Source organism: Mustela putorius, unplaced genomic scaffold (genome assembly GCF_011764305.1).
Source record: "Mustela putorius furo isolate JIRA1106 unplaced genomic scaffold, ASM1176430v1.1 tig00003862_pilon_pilon_pilon, whole genome shotgun sequence".
NCBI classification, from domain to species: Eukaryota; Metazoa; Chordata; class Mammalia; order Carnivora; family Mustelidae; genus Mustela; species Mustela putorius.
In genome coordinates, this window is record NW_025422014.1 from 2,403,408 (window position 1) to 2,424,632 (window position 21,225).

At 38.2% G+C, this 21,225-nt stretch overlaps 1 protein-coding gene across 7 annotated transcripts in view; it reads left to right on the forward strand.

Moving 5' to 3' along the window:
- Window positions 1-6,434: 6,434 nt before the first annotated feature.
- Window positions 6,435-21,225, forward strand: part of ATRX (ATRX chromatin remodeler) — a 298,793-nt gene continuing 284,002 nt past the window's right edge. For all 7 annotated transcript variants that reach the window (XM_004777108.3, XM_013048169.2, XM_004777110.3 and 4 more), the window contains exon 1: window positions 6,435-6,689. In XM_004777108.3, the coding sequence (XP_004777165.1) occupies window positions 6,670-6,689 (20 nt within the window). In that variant the 5' untranslated portion in view covers window positions 6,435-6,669. The remainder of the gene's footprint in view (window positions 6,690-21,225) is intronic.

A 21,225-nucleotide genomic window follows, 5' to 3' on the forward strand; every position in this document is an offset into this window, starting at 1 on the left:
ACAGAGAGAGAGAGCAGAAGCAGGGGGAGCTTCAGGCAGAGGCAGAGGGAGAAGCAAACTCCCCTGCAGAGCAGGGAGCCCAATGCAGGATTCAATTCCAGGGCCCTGGGATCATGACCTGAGCCGAAGGCAGTCACTTTAACCAACTGAGCCACCCAGGGTCCCCTGAAACAAGAATTTTAGATCTGGCAAAACAATCCTTCAAAAATGAAGGAAAAATTAAGACATTCCCAGATAAAAGCAGAGAGTATTTGTTTTTAGTAGATCTTCCCAATAAGAAATACTAAAGGAAGTTCTTTAGGTTGAAATTCAAGTACACTATACAGTAACTCAAAACCATATGAAGAAATAAAGATCACCAATAAAAGTAACTACATGGGTAAATAAAAGCCAGTATTATTGCATTTTTAATTCATATCTCCTCTTTATTTTCCAATATGATTTAAAATAATAGGCATAAAGCAATAATTATAAATGTATGTTAAAAGCACACAATGCATAAAGATATATTTGATGATAACAACATAAAAGGGGAAGGATGGAGCTGTAAAAAAATCACTGTTTTACATATAATTGAAGTTAAGTTGGCATTAACTCACAATACATTGTTGCAAGTTTAGGATATTTATTGTAGTTTCCAAGATGGCCACTAAGAAAATAATGTAAAAATATATAGAAAAGGAAATGAGAAGGTTATCAAAATGATACAGTCCAAAAAACATCAATTAAACACAAAAGTGAGTAGTAATGGAGGAATGAAGAACAAAGTATATATGACATATAGAAAATAAATAGCAAAATAGCAGAAGTAAGCTCTTCTTTATCACTAATTATTAAAATATAAATGTATTAATTTCTCCACTTAGAAGGCAGAAAATAGCAAAATGGGTTTATTTTTTTTTATTTTTTTTAAAGATTTTATTTATTTATTTGACAGAGAGAAATCACAAGTAGATGGAGAGGCAGGCAGAGAGAGAGAGAGAGGGAAGCAGGCTCCCTGCTGAGCAGAGAGCCCGATGCGGGACTCGATCCCAGGACCCTGAGATCATGACCTGAGCCAAAGGCAGCGGCTTAACCCACTGAGCCACCCAGGCGCCCCAAGCATCTAACTCTTGGTTTTGGTTCAGTTCATGATCTCAGGGTCTTGAGATCAATCCTCACATTGGGTTCCATATATGGAGTCTGCTCAAGAATCTCTCTCCCTCAAATAAATAAATAAATGTAAAAAAAAAAAAAAAGAAAATCTGAACATACCTATAAAAAGAAAGATTGAGTCAGTAAAAAACCTTCTGGGTTTTTGATAGATGGGTGGCTCAGCCTTCCGCTCAGGTCATGATCCCAGGGTCTTGGAACCAAGCCCCACATGGCGGGGTTTCTGCTCAGCAGAGAGCCTGCCTCCCCCTTTACCTTTGTCTGCAACTCCTCCTGCTTATTCTCTCTCTTTCTCTCTCTCTCTCATAAATAAATAAATAAATAAATAAAATTTTTAGTGTATGTGCTGCCAAAGCAAACACAATAAATAAAATCTTAAAAAAATACTATTGGGGTGCCTGGGTGGCTCAGTTGTTTCAGTGTCTGCTTTCAGCTCTGGTCATGATCCCAGGTTCCCTTGGCTTCTTGCTCAGTGCGGATCCTGCTTCACTCTCTCCCTCTGCCTGCCACTCCCCCAGCTTGTGTGCTCTCTTTCTCTGTCAAATAAATAAATAAAATATTTTTTAAAAACCTATCAAATCAAACACAGCAGCATAAAGGATTATACTCTATGACAAAGTGGGATTTATCCCAGAAATGCAATGGTGACACAAAACTAAATCAATGTAATATGCCACATTAATAGAATGAAAAAAAACCACATCATCATGTCAACTGATGCAGAAAAAGCATTTGACAAAATTCAACACCCATTTATGATAAAAATATTGAAAACTAGGTATTGAAGGGAACTTTCTCAACCTGATAAAAGGGTATTTACGAAAAACACATACTAAGGTTTTAAGGTAGAAAGCTCAGAAAGCTTAACCATAGTATTAGAATTTGGGGAGAGCACTTTTTAAAAAAAGATTTTATTTCTTTATTTGAGAGAGAGAGAAAAAGAGAGTGCACAAGCAGGTTGGGTGGCAGGCAGAAGGAGAGGGAGAAGCAGACTCCCCACTGAGCAGGGAGACAGATGTGGGCCTGGATGCCAGCCCTCTGGCATCATGACCTGAGCTAAAGGCAGACACTTGACTAAGCCACCCAGGTGCCCCGGAAGAGCGCTTAAAAAAAAATAATACTGAGCTGGAGTGCCTGGGTGGCTCAGTCCATTAGGAACCTGACTTTATTCAGGTCATGATCCTAGGGTCCTGGGATTGAGCCCCATATCTGGCTCCTGCTCAGTGGGGAACTTGCTTCTCTTTCTCCCCAATCCCCCACTTGTGCTCTCTTTATCTCTCTCTCTCAAATAAATAAATAAAATCTTAAAAAAATTTTGAGCTAAGGTTTATGTTGGCATAATTGCTATTTGAATTCATATTTGCTAGCAGAAAATGGATAGTTCTGTTGTTGCTCACAACAGTTAAAATTAACTTTCTCCCATCAACTTTATAATATATTCTCATTGTGGGAAATTTGGAGAAAATGGAAAAATAGAAAATAGGGAAAAAAAATCACTCAGACATATCACCTTAAGATAATTAACCTTCATGTCTTTGGATGTATCATCCAGGACTCTTTGCCCTAATAGCACCTTTTCTTTAGAATGGAATTTTAGGGGGTTCCTGGGTGACTCAGGTGGTTAAGCATCCTACTCTTATTTTTGGCTCAGGCTATGATCTCATGGGTTGTGGGATTTTTCTTCTTGTTTCTTTTTTTTAAAGATTTTATTTATTTATTTGACAGAGAGAGATCACAAGTAGGCAGGGAGGCAGGCAAAGAGAGAGAGAGGAGGAAACAGGCTCCCTGCTGAGCAGAGAGCCCAATGTGGGCCTTGATCCCAAGACCCTGAGATCATGACCTGAGCTGAAGGCAGAGGCTTAACCCACTGAGCCACACAGGCACCCCTGACTTTGCCCATTTTTTAATGAAGGTATTTGTTTGTTGTTGTTGAGACATTGATGTCCCTTATATTCTGGATATTAACTCCTTATCAGATACATAATTTGCAAATATTTTCTCCCATTCCATAGGTTGCCTTTTCACCCTGTTTATAGTCTCTTTTGAAGTGCAGAAATTTTTAAATTTGATATAGTCTCATTTGTCTGTTTTACTTTTGTTGCTTATGTATTTGGTATCACATCCAAGAAACTATTGCCAAACCCAATGTCTTGAAGTGTTTCACTTGTGTTTTCTTCTAGGAATTTTATAGGTTTAGGTTCTTAATACATTTTAGGTAATTTTTTTGTACATGCTGTGAGTTAAGGGTCCAATGTCACTCTTTCAAAAGTTGATATCCAATTTTCCCAGCACCATTTGTTGAAAAGACTGTCCTTTCCTCATTGTGTAGTTTTGGCAACCTTGTTGAAAATCATTTGGCCTTATCTTCAAGTGATTATTTCTTGGCTCTTTTTTCCATTATATTGGAATATATATCTATATCTTTATAATAGTACACTCTCTTGATTACTGTTGCTTTACAGTATGTTTTGAAATCAAGAAATATGTGTTCCCCAACTTCTCTCCTCTTTTTCAACCTTGTATTGGTTATTCAGGGTCCCTTAAACTTCCATGTGAATTTTAGGATTTTTTGGGGGGTGGTTCTAATTCTTCAAAAATGCCATTGGGATTTTGATAGGGATTTTATTGAATCTGTAGGTCCTTTTGGCTAGTAGAAACATTTTAACATTAAGTTTTCCAGCAGTACATGGGAATGAGATATCTTTCCACTCATTTGTATTTTCTTTGATTTCGGTTAGCAATATTTTGTAGATTTCAGAAACAAGACTTTCACCTACTTGGTTAAGTTTATTTCTAAGTATTTTATCCTTTTTGATGCTATAGTAAATGGGATTGTTATCTTACTTTATTTTTTAGATGGTCATTTTTAGTGCATAGAAACACAACTGATTTTTGATAATATTTTTATTTCAAGCAGCTATATGGTATTCTGATGTATGGATAACATAATTCATTTAACTATAGTCTTATGGATATCTCATTTTTCTCACATAGGATATAAATGTTGGAGGGGCGCCTAGGTGGCTCAGTGGGTTAAAGCCTCTGCCTTTGGCTCAGGTCATGATGCCAGGGTCCTGGGATTGAGCCCCACATCGGGCTCTCTGCTCAGCAGGGAGCCTGCTTCCTCCTCTCTCTCTGCCTGCCTCTCAGCCTACTTGTAATCTCTGTCTGTCAAATAAATAAATAAAATCTTAAAAAAATGTTGGATAAATTCCTGTAAGTTAAATTCCTGGATTACAGGATATATGTATTTAAATATTTAATTGATATTGTCAAAGCACTGTGATTTTGACACAAAATGGAATTTGCAATGATGTTTATTAAACATTATGAGAGTATCTATTTTTTCATCCAACTTGTTCTCTTAAAGGTAATCTACATTGTCTTTCTTCCAAGCAAATTTACTCATTACACATTTATGGTCAAGTCCAAGAAAGGCTTCTATGTTGATTTCTGTGGCAATGTGACAAAAAATGTGAATGATGTGTACCACTGAATTTCTTCTAAAATACAGCTGACGGAAACTCATTGTAAATCAGCTACTGAAAGTGATACAACTATAATATATCAGTAAAACTTTATTAGTCATCTTTTAATAGCAAAGGCATGCTCAGATGATTCATGGATAGAGTGAGTTGTATATTTTAGAAATTCTGTGATTATAATTTTGTTATTAAGATATTTCTCTATGGAATTAGTCATGTTACAGCTGCTTAGTGTTAAGAAGTCTTGTCACCAAGAGCTGGTTTAAAAGTTGTGTGCTGTCTTGTAATGGAGTGTATCTCCTTTCAGATTAACTGCATTTACCAAGGAGGAAAATATAGCTTCTTCAAATTGTATGTTTGAGTGATATTCAACATATGGAAGACAAGAAGAAAATCAGTATACCAGATATAGAAGGCTGGTTTCTACAGTTGCCAATAATACTTGAATGTTTGAAAGATGACTTGAAATGTGTAAAAACTTCTTCCTTTTTAAAGATTTTATCTATTTATTTGACAGAGAGAGAGAGAGAGAGAGATCACAAGTAGGCAGAGAGAGAGGGGGAAGCAGGCTTCCCACTGAGCAGAGAGCCTGATGTGGGGCTCGATGCCAGGACCCTGAGCTGAAGGCAGAGGCTTAACCTACTGAGCCACCCAGGTGCCCCTAAACTTCTTTCTTTAAATTTTTTAAAAATTTAATTAATCTCTACACCCAACTTTGGGCTCAAACTCATGACCAGAAGATCAAGAACAGCATACTTTTCTGGCTGAGTCACCCAAGCGCCCCCAAACTACTCTTGATGAGAAATTTGCCTGTGTCTATCAGACTATCAAAGTGTTCTATTCAAAAAAGTCTTACCATTTGCAACTCCGGTAGAAAGCAGCAACTCTTTCACCTAAATACAAAAGAAGCAAATTACAGATTTGAAGAAAAGCAAATAAAATGAACAAAAACATGTATGTCAGAATAAATTTGGAAATAAAATTAGAAACTATTAGACTTTAGAGAACTAATTTGTGACTTGCAGAGATTACTAGTGAACAATTAAATTAGAGAGCATGAAAGCTGGAAAGTCTTTTAGAGATCATCCAGCCAAACCTCTGTAATAAGGAGGAAATAGACCTTGATTAGACCTTAACCTTACATCTAGTGTATGTAGGGGGGGTGTGTATTTCAGGTGGCAGTTTAGAGTTTATTTAGTATTGAAAGACTCACATGAAGATCTCAGGTTAGTTTTATATAATATATATTTTGTAAGCATGCTGGCATGATCAATAGTCTTTATAAAAAATCTAGGAAAGTAAAGAACTTGATCATAACCTGAAATATAGGAAGGACAAGACACAGGATGGTCATATAGATCAGTGTTTATGAGTGTGGTGTCTGGTCTTAATCGAGACTTTGTGTTTTGGTTTCCTCATCTGGAAAAAGTAGTTAACAAGCGCCTGTCTGCCTCAAAGAGAATAGGGATTACATGAGCTAATCCGGATAGAGGATTAGTATAGTGCCTGGTATACTGTAAACACTCAATAAATGTAAATTGCTGTTATTGTTTTGTCAATATGTCAAGGAAAGGAGGATGCATCAAAAAGCATTTTCAAAATAAAGTCAAAATACGTCACTAGCACTTTCGGGTCATTGGGACTGAACAGGAGCCCCTATGAAAAGGTGGAGGGGATTAAATGACGTAGACCGCCTTAGCAACAGGCCCCCAAAGAAGGTGAATTTCAGTAACCAATAAGAGTCTGAGCTGTAGAGGAGGTAGCCAATCGTTAGCGGAAAGAGGAAGACGGAGGACGCGCCAATTCTTCTGCCTGAGCCTCGGCCCAACAAAATGGCGGCGGCGGCGGCGTCGCTTTGTTTCCGCGGCTCCTGCGGCGGGGGCAGTGGTAGCGGCCTTTGAGCTGTGGGGAGGATCCTGCACCAGCTATAGTGACGACTACGAGTCCATTGCATTTCTGTTGTAACCCCGTGCTGGAGAGCGCAAAGCGGCGCCCTACGGTCGTTGGAGCTACAAGGCGTTGAAGCGAAAACATGACTGCTGAGCCCATGAGGTAAAATACAACCCCATCTCAAGGGTCCTAGCGGTCTAGGCCTATGCGTCTTTTGAGTAGGGTGTTTGGGAAAGCTTTGGCTTGGTGGGTTAGGCCTGAGTATCGCTTAGCGGAAAGACATCGTTTTCTCTTTCGGTGAGAAGGATTTCGGAGTTTCGGCGGTAGGCTCCAACCCGGGGTGGGGGTGGGGATGAGGGGTGGGGGTGCGGGGGTGCGGCCTGGCGTGTTGGGCGCTTCCTCCAGCCTTCCCTAACCGGTGAAGCTTCGTTGGCCTCGTCTCGTTTATTCTTTGGTGCCTGTGGAATTGAGACTCCTAAATCGGAGGCGGTTTTGGTATCCCGGTCGTTTTTCCTAATCTTTGGGCCTGGAAACTGCGTGGGGGAGGAGAGGAGGTGGGGGGGGGTGTTGAGGGGGAGGGGCGGGCGGGCGGCCAGAGGATGTGAGATCCCGGGACGAGTCAGTGGCGTTTGGATAGCAGGAGACAAGAAATATCGCAGCTTTGCGGAATTTTTTTTTTTTCTGCAACCTCTGGGGACAAGCTCTTTTTTGGGGGGTGAACGGGTGAGTCCTTGCTATGTTTTTACATTCATTCCTTCCCTACTCCATATCTTGAGGGGTATCCTTGGGTTTATTTCTAGGCAAAGGGGTGGTAACACGAGGGTATACCCCAGTATACTTTTCGTGAAGTCAAGCTTTGATGGGTGGTAAGGCAGACCTCAGATGTTTCTCCACTTGCTGGCAAATTTCGAGCAAAAGTAATTAGACCCTACTTTTAAAAAATTTATTCCGTGAGGGATGAGGAGCAGGATGGGTCGATGGGATGTAAGATTTATTGCAAGGGAAGCTGTGCCTAGCAGGCTTCCTCAAACCAATCAAGTATGTTTATTAGGTTGAGGTTGTTTTTCTCTTGTGCTTCTGATTTGCTTCTTGGCAGTGTCTAAAAATATGAGTTGTTAATAGGAAGTATATAGTATTTTTACACAGGTGGCTGGCTTGCTTTTCGGGCTCTTTGACATTTGACTTTTCATCTCTTGTGAATTAAGGAATTTTTCTGCTCTGAAAGGTATCCTTGGTGCGTAGGGGCAAAATAAAGAAAACTAAAGGGAGCATGGATCAGAATTGCATTGGTAGTTGGCAAAATGTGCCTTTGAGTAAGTATTATGATAGTAGAAGCTTTTAGAGCACTTGACCTAGCATGTGGAGTTTGGGAATGAGCCTGTGATACCTATTATGCCTATTTTTCTACATTAATAAGCAGTAGATAGAAGATATTTTCCTTCACTTGAGAAAAAAAAATAAACCTTAGTTCTTAGATTACAGATCCCTAGCTGTGTAAAGATTGTAGTCTCTGTTTCTGAATTTATGTTAATTGGTCCAGCCACAATAAACCTTTATTTATTGGGTATTGGGTATGTAAGAGGTACCCAGTACAACTTGTTGGCTGGTTATTAGGTGCTCATGTTAGTTTACATGAAGGGTGTACCTTATAGGTAAATATAACCTCTAGATTTTACTGAAAGCCTCACAAAAAGAAGACTTCATTCATTCTATGCCAGGGTCAGTTTTTTTGTATTGGTCTTGAAGAGTGCTTATTGTTGACCACCTGTATAATCTTAATTCTTAAAACAACTGTAGGGTAGGTACTTAGTGTTTCTCATTTTATAGCTGAGGAGGAAACTGAAGCATAGGGAGATCAAAGAACTTGACTAAAGCTATACAGCTTGTAATTGGTGGAGCTGGAATTGAACCCCGTTTTTACTCCAGAACTTAAGTTCTTTTTTTTAAGGTTTTATTTATTTATTTGACAGGCAGATATCACAAGTAGGCAGAGAGAGAGATAGGTGGAAGCAGGCTCCCGCTGAGCAGAGAGCCTGATGTGGGGCTCCATCCCAGGACCCTGAGATCATGACCTGAGCAGAAGGCAGAGGCTTAACCCACTGAGCCACCCAGGTGCCCCCAGAACTTATGTTCTTAACCATAAGGCATTAATGCCCCCTTGAACTGCCATGTCTAATGTGATTATGATCATTTTAATTTAGCCCAAGTATTACAACGGAAGAAGTTCCTATTAGCTACTATTGATTGTGGTTCTTTGATATAGGTCTTAGAGCTTGTAGCTGTTAAAATATTTTGCCTTTTATGCACAGATGAGATAATGAGAAAAACTGAAACTTTTAATTCTAGGAAAGTCTTTTTTTTTTTTAAAGATTTTATTTATTTATTTGATAGAGATCACAAGTAGGCAGAGAGAGAGGAGGAAGCAGGCTCCCCGAGAAGTGGAGAGCCTGATGCGGGGCTCAATCCCAGGACTCTGGGATCATGACCTGAGCTGAAGGCAGAGGCTTTAACCCACTGAGCCACCCAGGCGCCCCTAATTCCAGGAAAGTCTTAAGCTACATGAAAAACCCCTTGTAAAGAACCTCATATATAAATGTTAATTTAGAAATATATGATGCTCCCCGATTATTTACTGGGAAAGTGCACCAAGTGGGTATTCAGAACTGTCTCAGGCTGAAGTGTCATTCATCTCAAGTCATAATCATAGAGGATAATCTGACAGGTAGTGTTTGAGTGAGTTGAACTCACAGTACTGAATCACTCTTGATTCTCTCCTAATGTGAGATAGAAATAATAGAGCAGTTCTATACATTATCATTAATTTTATTTTACACAATAGTGCCAGATTTTTTTGTATCAGAACTTTTGTTGAGCACTTAAATAGGAACAAAGAGTAGTTCTGATTTTTACTAGTGTTCATAAAAAACGATATTTTCTATGATTCTGTGGTGAAAAAATAGCCAAAAGGCAAGAAGGGAGGGAAATAAATTGATGACCTGCCTAAATCATACACTGAAGAATCAGTGGCTCAGTCTTTAAAAGATTTTGTTATCGTTTTTAAGGAGCTTTTGTTATGTATTTTATTTTAAATAAGATTGGCTTGTTTCTTGAAATATTTATTATTATGAAAGATGAGCTTCTGATTGACAGATAAACTATTTTTGTATAAAGGTCAGAGAAATTTTTGTCATTCTTTTTATTTTAGATTTTTTAAAAAGGTTTTATTTATTCATTTGAGAGAGAGAGACAGTGAGAGAGAGAGCATGAGCGAGGAGAAGGTCAGAGGAAGCAGCAGACTCCCCATGGAGCTGGGAGCCCGATGCGGGACTCGATCCCGGGACTCCGGGATCATGACCTGAGCCGAAGGCAGTCGTCCAACCAACTGAGCCACCCAGGCGTCCCTTTATTTTAGATTTTATTTATTTGAGATAGAGCATGAGCAGTGGGGAGGGGCAGAGGGAGAGGGAGAAGTAGGCTCCCCACTAAACTAGGGAGACTGATGCAGGTTCAGTCCCAGGACCCCAAGATCATGTCCTGAGCGGGAAGGCAGATACTTAACCATTTGAGCCACCCAGGCTCCCCGGGACTTGACATTCTAATCTTTATAGCAGCTGACAGCAGTATAACTTGTTATTGGTCTTAAATTTTATTTTTTAATTTATTTGTTTTTAAGAAGCTCTGTGCCCAGTGTAGGGCTTAAACTCATAACCCTGAGATCGAGTCAGGTGCTCCACTGACTGAGACAGTCAGGTGCCCCATGGTCTTAAATAACAAAAGGCAGAAGTTGTCTAAATGGAGAGATGCTGGGAAAATGTCTTAGAAGGTATCTGTTAGGGTGGTAATTCACAATCATTGGCTACTAACCTAATGTTTGAAAAATGTTACCTGTGAAATATTTGCATTCTCACTAAGTGGAAGGTATTAAGCCAGGCTGTGGAGGGGGAGTATATGCAATTTTTATAAAGGGTTTTGAAAGAATTTAAATACCAGTTGTTTGGTTATGTTGCTGATTGGGTGAAAAGAAAGATGTTTGTGACTTTAATTTCGATCATGCCAGGGCGCCCGGCTAGCTCAGTCGGTAGAGCATGAGACTCTTAATTTCGATCATGCCAGTTCTCATTATTGGCAACCCTTGGTATAGTTTGACCATGAGCTTTCAGTTATATATTGTATTTCTAGAGATAAGATACATGTAGTACTTAAAGAAATTTCTATATAGATACAGGTGTGTGAAATAATTTTTCTGTGAGAAATTGTGTGTTTTTATGTGTCTGTTTCATTCTTGGAGTCTGAATAAATTTGTGGATGATTATTATTATTATTATTTAAAGATTTTATTTATTTGACAGAGATCACAAGTAGGCAGAGAGGCAGGCAGAGAGAGAGAGGAGGAAGCAGGCTCCCGTCGAGCAGAGAGCCCAATGTGGGGCTCGATCCCAGGACCTCGGGATCATGACCTGAGCCGCAGGCAGAGGCTTTAACTCACTGAGCCACCCAGGCGCCCCAAATTTGTGCATTATATCAGGCAAATCTTGGGTTTACTTGAAGTCCTTTCCTCCAGAATTTGTTTGCTTGAACATTGGCAAAAGCTGTTCAAATGGTTTTTAAGCCATAGGAAAATGATGTTTAGATCTTCTCTTAGGAACGTTGACTACAGTAGGACAGTAAAAGGAGCATCTAAGTGGGATTCCTCCGTACGTGTATGCTAATGTTTGTCTTATGATTGTCTTAATAGCAGACATGCAAGATATTTATCCTCCGTTTCTCTACCTGTAAAATGGGAGCAGGTTTAATAGATAACTGATAAAGCCTGCAGTTCTGGAGGAAGTAACATGGTTATAACAGTGGTTCTTTTTAAAAAAAAATTTATTTATTTGACAGTCAGAGATCACAAGTAGGCAGAGAACCAGACAGACAGAGAGGAGGAAGCAGGCTCCCTGCTGACCTGAGCTGAAGGCAGAGGCCTTAACCCACTGAGCTACCCAAGCGCCCCTATAACAGTGGTTCTTAAAAGGCAATAAACTAAAGCTCTTTGTGGCCTTTGCTAGTTCTTAACTGTTTTAAGAGTGTAAAGAGCTCCTGAGATTAAAAGTTTGAGAACTGCTGGTGTAGAGGAATGAATACTGAACTCTGAGCCAAACCTGGGTTTTCTAGGTTTTCTGTTGCTTACCTCATTATAGGACCTTTGACAAATTCATCCTTTCCAGGCTTCTGCTTTGTCATTTGTGAAATGAACTTGTACTTGATGTTCTATAAGGTTATTAAAAAAAAAATGGGGGTGCCTTTCTGGCTCAGTCGGTAGAGCATATGACACTTGATCTTAGGGTTGTGAATTTGAGCCCTACATTGGGTGTAGAGTTTTAAATAAAGATAAAAAAAATAGTCCTGCTTTTGTGAATGTTGACCATTTTTTAAATTTTACTTTGAGGAGTAGGAAGAAGGGTAGTGATAAAGGGAAGTTTCTTTAGCCATGTATGCATATCTTTTTTTTAAACGTACATGGTTTGGATTACAGGTGTTTTGTTGATGGTATCCTCTGTCATCAATGTACATGTATTTGTGCAAATATTGGAAAAGAAAACCTTTTTGTTGAGAAGTTTGTTAATATTATTGTGGCTCAGGATGTTTTCTATTTTGAAAGATTATTAATCCAGGATATTGTATTTCTCCCCTTTTTATTTGAAGATTTATTTATTTATTTTAGAGAGCAAGAGAATGCAGGGGGGAGGGGCAGAGGGAGAGGGAGAGTGAGTTTCAAGCAGACTCCATGCTGAGCACAGAACCCAGTGTAGGGCTCCATCTCACCATCCTGAGATTACAATCTGAGCTGAAACCAAGAGTCAAATGCTCAATCTACTGCACCACTCAGGTGCCCCTTTTTCTGTCTGCCCTTTTATAATTAGAGATGATATGTCTGAAAAGACTTTTTTATTCTGGACAGTTGTGCTTTTTGCCCTGGGAAAAGGTTCTGTGAATTGTGTGCTATAGTCACTATTTTCAGATCCTGTTTCTTGAGACTTTGTCTTTAAGTTTTGGCTTGAAGTAGCCATTCTTGGTAACTATAGTCCACCTTTCTCGTTGACTGTTCTATACAATATTTGTTTAAGAAATTATTGGTATAGCATTGGTTTTCATGTGTTTATATCCTATACTTCATATTTTGGGAGACTGCTTTATTAGTTGATCAAATACTTGAGTATCAACTAGGGGCCAGGCACTGGGCTATGGCATGCAAAGTTTAATAAAACAAAATTCTCATCTCCTTAAGGCATTCTTAACCTAGTGAGGGAGATAATAAGTAAATAAGCAGGTATAAAGCCAGGCTAAAATAGAGGTATATTGGTTTTATTGGGTACCAGAAATGAAGGAAAGCCTAATTTCGGGGATGTCTAGGAAACTTTCACAGAGGAGATGGTATCTGTATTGCATCTGAAGATATGAATATGAAGATATTTCTGATGGGGTCCAGGGAAGACTTTATAGAGAAAGCATTTGAATCTGGCCTTTGGAGGGATGGGTACAGTTTTGACAAAGAAAACTGGGGGAGAGTCCAGATGTGAAATACAGCAAGCAAAGGATTGTTATATATATTAGTGTTTTCTCTTTGGAAGCAGGTCAGCTGAGAATTTTTAACTCAGTTCCTGGACAAATATCGTATAGCTGTTGTGCAATTAGTATGTTTTTCCCCAGCTTTATTGATATATAGTTGAGATATAACATTGTGTAAGTTTAAGTTGTACAGCGTGTTGATTTAATATATGTATATATTTTGAAATGTTTACTATGATAATGTTAGTTAACACATCCCTCACCTCACATAACCATTTTTTTGTTTTTATGGTAAGAACATTTTAAAATCTACTCTCTAGCAACTTTCAAGTATGTAGTATAGTTAACTATAGTAACCATGCTATGCATTAGATGTCCAGAACTTACTCATCTTCTAAGTGCAGTTTGTATGTTAACTTTTGCAGCTTGATGATCTTGAAAAAGCCACCTGTGCCCTTTGTAAATGAGCCTGAACTGTCAAAAGTTTTCCACTTTTCTTAAAGATTGTGTAGAATTTAATGCACAGATTTTGATTGACTATTATCGACTGTTGAAAATCTGTCCTTAGTTGTTTTTATTTTGGCCATTTGACATGGTCCGTTAACTTTTGGATAATCACTGATTTATAAAGTCTAAAATCAAAGCAATTTCTTTTCATATAATACTAGATTTGTTATTTTGCTTATTTGAATTATATTAGTTATTTTTTGGTTTGCATGATAGCATTCCAAACCTAGTTCTGCAATAATGCTTGTTTTGAATATGCATATTTGTCCCAACAAGATTGATACATCAGGGAACAATTTGAGCATAAGACAAAATTTGCATTTTCATATGCAAAGGTTAGGGATCAGCAAATTATAATCACCAGCCAGTGGCCTGTTTTTATAAATAAAGTTCTGTTGGAACACACCCAAGCCCTTTTGTGTATATTGTTTGTGGCTGCTTTTGTACCACTATCTTGGAGTTGAATAGTTGTAACAAAGACCCACAAAGCCTAAAATACTTACTGTTTGATCCTTTATAGCAAGTTTTCCCTGGGTGAATGCAGGAAACTACACCCAGCTGTACTGAGCTGCATTAAATACATGCATATACATGTACACACCTTATACCTCAAACATCTGTTGGCTAGCTCAGTACACCCCTTGTTGTTTTAAGCCACTCCCATCCACATCTTTTGTTATAGTTTTCCATCGGATTTCAGATAACCCTCCTCCCATCATTTCACAGTAATTCATGAGCTGCAGCCCTTCTGATGTACTTCCACAAGCAAACTTCAGGTCTTTTTCAAGGTAAAGTGCTGTATGTATTGTTGTGTTTTTGTATTTCTTAATCACCTCAGGTGTAAACTATGCAAAATTGTGCTATCATCTTTATTAGGTTTCTATCTTTTAAAAAAATGTGTTATGATTAAGTTTTTTGAGTGTTGTGCTTCTAACCCCATTTTCCCTATGAATCTTGTGGTGTTCATTGCATAATTTTGCATAACCTGGTGAGTTTTAGGAACTCCATTGATTTCAGAACTCACTGTGATTGTCATCCTGCAAAAAGTACCAATTCATACACCAAATATTTCTTGGACTATATGAAGATTAAATTAGTTAAAGGACAACAAAGCACTTAGGTTAGTGTCTGGGACATGCTAATTACTCAGATATTCAAATTTCTATTGCCATGTGCCAGTAACTGTTCAAAGTACTGCTTAGGTGAACAGGACAAATTAAAGCCTTGTCCCCATGGAGTTTACATTATAAAAAAATCTGTATTAATATACATTTTGTTTAGTAACTTAGTCCTCTCATAAAAGACATTTGATGTTTTTATAAATAACATTTAAAAAATATCCAGAGATCAAAGACATTTACTTAGAACAACTTTCTAGTTAGTGTCTCATTGATCTCATGCAATATTTTATTGAATGATTTTTTAAAAAATGTTTTTAATAACTGTACCCTCGGGAGATGAATATGATCTACCTTCAAGGAGGTAAAGAATAGTCATCTCCTTTTTACTGTATGTCAAAATAAAAAGTTAAAAAATACAAATTCAGACTTAATTTGCAAAAATAGTATGCAGATTCTCATAGGCCCTTCACCCAGATTCAGCAGATAGTAAATTTTTACATTTGCTTTATCATTCTGTCTATATTTTTTTGATTCAGAGAGTAAATTACAAACACAATACTCCTTTATCCCCGAATACTTCAATATGTATTTCACCAAAATGGGAATATTCTTTTACTTAGCCTCAGTGTAGTTAGCAAAATTAGAAATTAACATTGATACTGTTTCTCTTTTTAAAAGATTTTTTGAAAAGATTTTATTTGTTTGAGAGGGAGAGCACATACAGACATGCACATACGAGAAGGGGGCAGGGGCAGAGGGAGATGGAGAAATAACCTTCCCATTGAGCAGGAAGCCTGTTGTGGGGCTCAGTCCAGGACCTCGAGATCATGACCTGAGCCAAAGGCAGATGTTTAATGGGCTGAGCCACCCAGGTGCCCTAAAATTTTATTTTTAAGCAATCTATACATTCACTGTGGGGCTTTAACTCAAAACCCTGAGATCAAGAGTCGAATGCTCCACTGACTGAGCCAGCCAGGCACCCCCTTACAATGCAGTTTTTAATCTAAAGATCTTATTCACATTTTGCTTCATAATGTCCTTTATAGTGAAAGAAAAAAATTTCTTTTTCTCTGGTCTAGCATCCAATTTTGGAGCATACATTGCAATTCATTGTCATGTCTCTTTAATCTTCTTTACTCTAGAGCACTGTACCTTGCTGTTTTTTTCCCTTACATATTTTTGAAGAACAGGGTAGTTAATTTGGGTTTGTCTGATATTTCCTTGTGATCGTGTATTTTGCTAGAAATACTGTGAAGTAACGCTGTGTCTTTCTCAGCATGTTTTATTAGGAGGCGTATATCTTTTACTGTATTTTAAAATGTATTTTGTTTTAATACTAAGCTTATCAATCAGCTTATTCTCTGCCATTTAATTTAGGTATTTGAAGCTAGGTTTGGTTAATTTCTATAGAGTTAGGAAGAATTTGCCCACCTCTTACTGGTGGTTTTTTTTTTTTTTTTTTTTTTTTTTTTTTGCTTTTCCCCTTTCCACCTTCTTCATATACCCCCAAAATTCAAAACCACAAAACACCCTATTTATGAATTTTCATCGTGTATTCTGAGTATCTGCTAAAAGTAGAGAATCAAGAGTGAATGTTTTATATTAAAGTGACTACACCTGTTACTCGTTAAGTATATGAAATAATACATTTCTTTCAAAGGCTGACTATCATGCATCCAACACCGCTTACTGAATATCTGTTTAGACACGGAAGAGAGAATATTGGAGGGTACTAAATGACTTCAGGGTTGTTTTTTTAAAATGCTCAACAAATCGCCACTCTTCTTCTAAGGAATCTCTGAGCAGATACTATCTTCATTTTAGTAAGCACTTATTATTCCTCTGTACAGGGCAATTTGTTATTTCCCACATGGGAAAAAAGATGATCCCAGACCAGTTTCCTCCTTTGAGGAGCTTACACTCCAGTAGAGAGTACTCTGAGTTTTAAAGAAGGAACTATAAGCAGAATGTGTTGCTTATTATGAGAGAAGTAAAAGAAAATTCAGTAGAAGAGGAGGAAGGGAAACTTTTTTGAGCTGAGTTGTGGTATGATTAGAAAGTCATGTGTGAGTTATCTTGCAGAGAGCTTTGAATGCTATGCTTAGGAATGGGGAGCCTTTGAATATTTTGAGCATGGGGTTATATATGAGTTTACTCTATGCCAGTCATTGGAAATACTGAGGAGATAGAACAGTCCTTTAGAAAAGGAATATATTAGGGAGAATATAGACATATATGTTCAACTCCCATTCCCCCTAAAAGTATAGTAGCAGATGCTAAGTACCAGCTGAGTGCTACTGACATATATGGTATAAGAACACAGTAGTTTAGTATTTGAATCTGGTAGAATTAACATGGGTAAAAGATGGAATTTCAAGGCAGGAAAGGATGACTTCTGGATACTTCTTCCTCCTTTGTTCCCATTCCAGTAGATACTAAAAAATTTAAATGACTTGTGTTCCTGAATACTGCCATCCACTTATTAGTGTTTTCCATGATTTGTCTCTGACATCTGAATTCTAAACAATAACCTGATTATTTTGGATGGGAGCTAGGGTTACCTGCCTAACTTGAAGGATGAATTGTGGAAACAGGTGCTGTTTTCTGTTTCTAAAATCTAAATGTCTTAAAATTGTATTTTTTTTCTGCAGAGGAATAGAACCACAGTTCTCAGCTAAAGACCCTTTTCTTATAACTCCTTAAAACAGAAATAAAACTTCTTTCTTTGCTTCTTGCTCTTGCCACATTCTTTGCCTCTTGTCTCCATTTGAAGACTGTCTGGGTGGGGTGTGGTATATCATTGGAATGAACTGTATTTATGAAATAATGAAACATTTCTTTTTTTTCCTCAAAGATTTTTATTTATTTATTTGACAGACAGATCACAAGTAGACAGAGAGGCAGGCAGAGAGAGAGAGGAGGAAGTAGGCGCCCCACTGAGCAGAGAGCCCCATGCGGGGCTCGATCCCAGGCCCCTGGGATCATGACCTGAGCCGAAGGCAGAGGCTTTAACCCACTGAGCCACCCAGGTGCTCCTAATGAAGCATTTCTTGAAGCTTTTAGTAATTAGGCCCACATGAACATGGTGACATTTATTGCAATTTAACTTTTATTGAGAGTATTACACAGAGACTGCTATTTAGACATAATATGGCAGAATGCTGACCTTATTCAAATATTGCTGCTTTATTACAAATTTGTAATTTCTTACTTTCATTAGAGCATGTATACTTTTATGTTTAAAAGATAGGGTGCCTGAGAGGCTCAGTTAGTTAAGCGTCTGTCTTCGGCTCGGGTCATGATCCTAGGGTCCTGGGATTGAGTCCCATGTTGGGCTTCCTGCTCAGCATGGAGTCTGCTTGTCCCTCTCCCTGTGCCCCTCTCCCTGCTCATGCTCTCTTTTTCTCTCAAATAAAGAAATAAAACCTTCTTTCAAAAAAGATTTTATTTATTTATTTGACAGACAAAGATCACAAGTAGGCAGAGAAGCAGGCAGAGAGGAGAGGAAGCAGTCTCCCTGATGAACAGAGAGCCCAATGAGGGGCTTGATCCCAGGACCCTGGGATCGTGACCTGAGCCAAAGGCAGAGACTTTAACCCACTGAGCCACCCAGGCACCCCAAGAAATAAATCTTTTAAAAAAATAGATTGTAGTGTTTTTAGTCCTCCATTGTGTCTCCTTTTTTTTCAATTTTTTATTTAAATTCTAGTTAACATATAGTACAATATCTGTTTCGGGAAGTCTTCATTTTTTTTTTTTAAGATTTTATTTCTTTGACAGAGAGACAGCGGGAGAGGGAACACAAGCAGAGGGAGTGGGAGAGGGAGAAGCAGGCTTCCTGCTGAGCAGGGAGCCTGATGTGGGGCTTGAGCCCAGGAACATGAGATCATGACCTGAGCAGAAGGCAGATGCTTAACCACTGAGCCACGCAGGCACCCCAGGAAGTCTTCATTTTTAAAAACAATATTTATTTGAGAGAAGAAGAGAGAGAGCACATGAGTAGGGGGAAGACAGAGGGGGAGGTAGAAGCAGACTCCCTGCTGAGCAGGTGTCCTGATATGGGGGTTTGATCCCAGGACCCTGGGATTATGACCTGAGCCGAAGTCAGACCTTTAACTGAATGAGCCACCTAGGTGCCCCCGTCATGGTTTCTTAAATGTTTTGGAAAGGTTGACATCTTTTTAAAAGATTTTATTAATATATTTCACAGAGAACACAAGCAGGGGGAGTAGCAGTGGTAGAGGGAGAAGCAAGCTCCTTTCTGAGTAGGGAGTCTGATGCAGGGCTTGATCCCAGGATCCTGGGATCATCACTTGGGCCGAAGGCAGAAGTTTAACCAAGTGAGCCACCCAGGCACCCCCGGAAAGGTTGATATTTTCATACAAATTTTGAATAGTGTTTATTTGCCCAAGTAGGTACTGTTGGTACTGAGCCTAATAAAACCAGAAAAATTTAGACTCTGCCCTTAAGTGCTTTTATTTTTTTATTTTTTTTTAAATATTTTATTTATTTATTTGACAGAGAGAAATCACAAGTAGATGGAGAGGCAGGCAGAGAGAGAGGGAAGCAGGCTCCCTGCTGAGCAGAGAGCCCAATGCGGGACTCGATCCCAGGACCCTGAGATCATGACCTGAGCTGAAGGCAGCGGCTTAACCCACTGAGCCACCCAGGCGCCCCTGCCCTTAAGTGCTTTTAGACTAAAAATAAATAATATAAGACAAGAAGATAGTAAATCACAGAAATATATTTTCCTGGCAACAAATATGGCAGATATGGAGATAGTTTATATGTGCATACCTATGAACTTTCAGAATAGATTTTAGAGATTTTTCTTGTGCTGGAAGGGAGAATGGTAATGGACAAATATTAGTGATTTGTATATTTCTTTTGTGATTTTGTAGTTGCAGTAAAATATAAAATTTAACATTTTAAACACTTTAAAGTGTACAGTTCAGTGGCATTTAAGTACATTAAATATATTCAGTGTTGTGCAGCCATCATTGCTCTCTAATTCTGGAACATTTCCTTTACCTCTGAAAGAGTCCTCATATCTCCCAATATTCTGCATCATTGTGTATCTGTTACCTCTGTCCAACTCCAGAACATTTTTGTCATGTCAAACTGAAACTCTGTACCCATTAAACTGTAACTTTCATTCCCCTCTCCCCTAATCCGTTGGTAACTACCATTTCACTTTGTCTCTGGTTTTAACTATTCTAGATACTTCCATATAAGTGGAATTACACAATATTTCTTCTTTTGTGTTCAGCTTATTTCATTATTTAGCATAATGTCCTCAAGGTTCATCCATTTTATATCATGTTTTCAGAATTGCATTCCTTTTTAAGGCTAAATAATATTCCATCCATTATGTAGGTATGTACCATACATGTTTATCTATTCATCTGTTGATGGACATTTGTGTTGTTTTCATCTTGGCTGTTGTTCATATTGCTTCTGTAAACATTGGTGAACAAATTCTGTTGAAGTCTCTATTTTCAGTTCTTTTGAACATGTACCTAGAAGTGGAATTCTAACTTTAATTTTTTAAAAATTTTATTTATTTATTTGACACAGAGAAAGAGATCACAAGTAGGCAGAGAGGCAAGCAGAGAGAGAGGGGAGGCAGGCTCCCCACTGAGCAGAGAGCCCAACGCAGGGCTCAATCCCAGGACCTTGAGATCATGACCTGAGCTGAAGGCAGAGGCTTAACCCACTGAACCACCTAGCCTCTCCTCTAGCTTTAATTTTTTGGGAACCACTAAACTGTTTCCATGGTGGTTATACTCTTGTACGTTTCCACTTACATTTTATAAGGGTATGAATTTCTCTACATTCTTGGTCAACAATGCTTTTTGTTTTGTTTTGTCTTTTAGAAAAATGAACTCAGTTTATTTTGTTTTAGAATTAGGTTAACTTAAAATTTTAGTTGACTGTGTCAGCTGTACTCTATAAAACAAATGAGTTGACAAGTAAGAAACTAAACTGAAATAAAGAGGATTAAGAGGTACAAGCTTCCAGTTATAAAATAAATAAATCATGGAGAGGCAAATTACAGCATAGATAATATAGTCAATAAAATTATAATAATGTTGTTTGGTGTAGATATTGACTACATTTATCATGGTGAGCACTGAGTAATGTATAGAATTGTTGAGTCATTATTTTGTGTATCTGAAATTAAGATAACACTGTATATTATCTAGACTTAAGTATTGTCTGTTTTTTTAATAATAGCTATACTACAGGTGTGAAGTGTTATTGTTAATTTAGTTGTTAGTGTTATTTTATTTGCATTTCCCTAATGACTAGTGAGATAGGGCCTCTTTTCATGTGCTTTTTGGCTGTTGCTGTATCTTACTTGGAAAAATGTCTATTGAGGTCTTTTGCTCAACTTCAAGTTGTTCTTTTTGTTGTTGTTGTTGTAGGAGTCATTTAAAAATTCTGGATATTGGAGCACCTGGGTGGCTCAGTCAGTTAAGCGTCTAACCCTTGATCTTGCCTTAGGTCTTGATTATGGG